General features: G+C 53.8%; 1 protein-coding gene across 1 annotated transcript in view; it reads right to left on the bottom strand.

Annotated features, from left to right (window-relative positions):
• SLC3A2 (solute carrier family 3 (amino acid transporter heavy chain), member 2) overlaps window positions 1-1,741 on the bottom strand; it is a 6,358-nt gene extending 4,617 nt beyond the window's left edge. The window contains exons 1-2 of the mRNA XM_012664708.1: window positions 1,160-1,741; window positions 489-793 (exon numbers count right to left, since the gene is read on the bottom strand). Of these exons, the coding sequence (XP_012520162.1) occupies window positions 489-793; window positions 1,160-1,589 (735 nt within the window). The 5' untranslated portion in view covers window positions 1,590-1,741. The remainder of the gene's footprint in view (window positions 1-488; window positions 794-1,159) is intronic.
• Between the last annotated feature and the right edge of the window lie 1,276 nt (window positions 1,742-3,017).

The raw sequence follows: 3,017 nt of genomic DNA, 5'->3' as shown, positions 1-3,017 counted from the left end.
TACAAAACACTTTTATAGGCAACTAACATCTGATTTTGAAAAGAAGACGTAAATGTTTTTCCCTACTTCTAGAAAATAAAAATCTATATAGAAAATCAAAGTGAATCTACAAATTATTAGAATAAAAGAGTTCAGTAAAATACTAGACACAAAGCAATACACAAAAACAATTCCTTTCCTATATATAAGTAGCAAACAATTAGATTTCTTAAAGTTGCCATTATACTATATAGCAACATGAACTATAAGAGACCTAATATTAAGGTACCAGTAAACAGATAACTTCTTTAAGAAGGAAAGGATAATATGCTATGGAAATACATTCATGCAAAAAAAAAAAAAAAAAAAAACCACTGATTTAGTAAAAGCCTACATTTTGCAAATATGGACACTAAAGCCCATAAGTTAAATGACCTGCCAAGATTACACAGCAAGTAGAAAGCCCCTGAACCACACACCAACTCATTGTAGGAAAAAGCCTAACAAACTTCCCTTGTACCTGCCCTAGGAAAACTGAGCCAGTTAGGAGTAAACCAGACAAATGTCCTATCTTGCTCTTCCTCTGGCCAGAAGGCCAAGCCCTTAGTAGCTGCTTCCTTGGGAAGCCCAGGACACCTACTCTTTTTCTTGGCCGATTGCAGGAGACTGCCAAAATCTTCCTTGGAGCCAAGACTGGGGTCGATCTGTAGCAAGTCGGTCTCAGCGACATCATCCTTCTGGTTCTTGTGAATTGGGCCCAGCACAAAGCCCCTCACCTTCAGAGTGCTCAGGTAGTCAAGATGCCCCTTCAGACCTGAAATGGGGGGGCTGGGTTAACAAGTGAGGCCCATGATCTCCCCCACTCTATCCTCTCCCCGAGCCCAAGGGTGGGGGCTGGGTGGCTGCGGATAAAGCTAGATCAGGAGATTCCGAGCAGCTGATGTAAGGGGCCTGGTACATTACTTCAGAAACCAGTTGTGACTGGCTCCCGGCGCTGCTGGGAAAGCGAGGGTGCTGAGTCAGCCACCCTCGTGAAAGAGTGGGGGCGGGGTCGGTTTTCTTCAAAGAAAGGAGGGAAGGACTTGGACGGGGTGAAGAACCGCCAAAGTCCACCCGAGGACGGGGGAGGGGGTCGGCGCAGGTGACCAGATTAAAGCCCCCGGGGGCGCGCTGCACTCACCGGCTAGGTTGCCCGAGTCGCGGCCCTGGAAGGCCTGAAGGTCGCCAATGCGGTAGAGGGCGCCCGTGTGCCACCACCGCTGGACGGGCAGCTCGCGACAGCGCGGCGCCCGCACGATGATGACCACGGCGCCCGCCAGCATGCCGAGCCAGCCGAGCCAGAAGAGCACCAGCAGCGCCCAGCGGGTGCGCACCCAGGCGGGGCTGCCCGCCACCTTCAGCAGCTCCTCCTTGGACAGGCCAGTGAACTTGGCCGCGGCCGCCGTCTCCGCCTCGTCTTCGGCCACCTTGATCTTCACCAGACCGTTTTTCTCGGCGCCCGCCACCGCCATGGCCATGGCCGCCTCCGACGCCGCGTTCATCGGCTGCTTCTCCGGTTCTAGCTCATTCAGCTCCACCTCCTTCATATCCACCTCGGTGTCCTGGCTCATAGCGCCTGCGGAACCGATGACACAACGCAGCCTGCGATCAGGTGGCGGCTCGATGCCTTTCCAAGCCTACAGGCCCCGGTGATTCCGCGCCGCTTCCGCTACCGCTTCTGCCCGGCGGCGGCGCGGCCCCTGGGAAGTGGTTGAGCCCCGCCCGGGCCTGGCCCGCCCCTTAAAGTGGAACGTCGGGGATTGCTCTTGGCCGCAGCCGCAATGGGCGGCGCAGGGGAGTAATGGGAACTCGCTTCCGCCCGGGGCGAAGTCCAGTGTCTCATCTCGAACCTGTCTACCCCTAAGGTTCTTTCCAGCCTGACGCTGGGAGGGCTTAGCAGGAAGCCACCTTTAGGTGAACAAAGTGTGTGATTTGTGCCGCCCCGGATCCCGAGGCCCCTGTTCGCCCACTCAGCAGTCTAGTGACTACCCCGACACCATCTTCCATTTTCCCCTGGCCCACGGCCCGGTCTTCCCAACTTCACACGGCCACTTACACTCTCAGAGCAAACCAGACCCAACTTCTGCCTTCCCCCGCACCAAACTTTGCCCTCTCGAGCCTCTGGGGCTTGGCGCCAGACCCCCTCTGCATCCCTCGTTTTTCAAGACTCATATTGACTTTATTTCAAGTAATTCCTCATGCAGCAACTATTGAGCACTCGCTACAATACTTTGCTTCATTAACTTTACCTAATTAACGAATCCAGTCTTTTTCATGATGGCTTTAAAACGAATATGTTTGGACAGGAAAGTTGAGGTTGACACCCCCCTTCTACCCTACCCCCACCCAGTCGCTAGCTCCGGGATGTCCGGCAGCTATGAATCAGACATCCGGGAGAGACTGATGGGGCTGTAGTGAACATTCCAGAGCTGGGCCTCAGAGGACCCCACCTTTTCTAGAACAGACCAGAAGGTGCCATGGCCAGACTCTTCCCCACCTTGCAGGGCCTCCCACAGATTATCCCGGGTTCCCCAACCTCCCTGTCACTTCACCATGTGAAGCCTTGGAGGCAGTTGGCATTGCAGAGGCTTTGAAGACCTCCCGAATTCCCCCCCACAGAGATCCTTGGATAGAGGGTTAGCAGGGCAGAGACAAGGTTCACAGCAAGGACTGCCAGACATCAACACTATGAGGTGCCAACACTCTCAGGAACTGCTTGTTCCTGAGCAGTGCCAGCTAGGCTATTTTCAGAGAGGAGCTGAAGGAAATCAGTTCTTTCTCCCTCTCCCACCTAGGCTGGGAGCCAGTATTGCTGTGTATTTGGAAGAAAGCAGAAGCCAAGATCTGAAGTAATAGCAGAAAGAAAAGGGGGTGAAAAGGCTCATCCTCTGCTATTCCCCTTCTGTATCCCAAAGCATCCATCCTTGTCCCCCCCTGGGAAAGCTGGAACCAGCTCCTAGGGGGAGGCAGGCAAGTGGCTGGAGGTTGAGGTTCATACC

Source organism: Propithecus coquereli, unplaced genomic scaffold, assembly GCF_000956105.1.
Source record: "Propithecus coquereli isolate 6110/MARCELLA unplaced genomic scaffold, Pcoq_1.0 Scaffold120, whole genome shotgun sequence".
Classification (NCBI taxonomy): Eukaryota; Metazoa; Chordata; class Mammalia; order Primates; family Indriidae; genus Propithecus; species Propithecus coquereli.
This window is presented reverse-complemented; position numbering and strand designations above follow the sequence as displayed.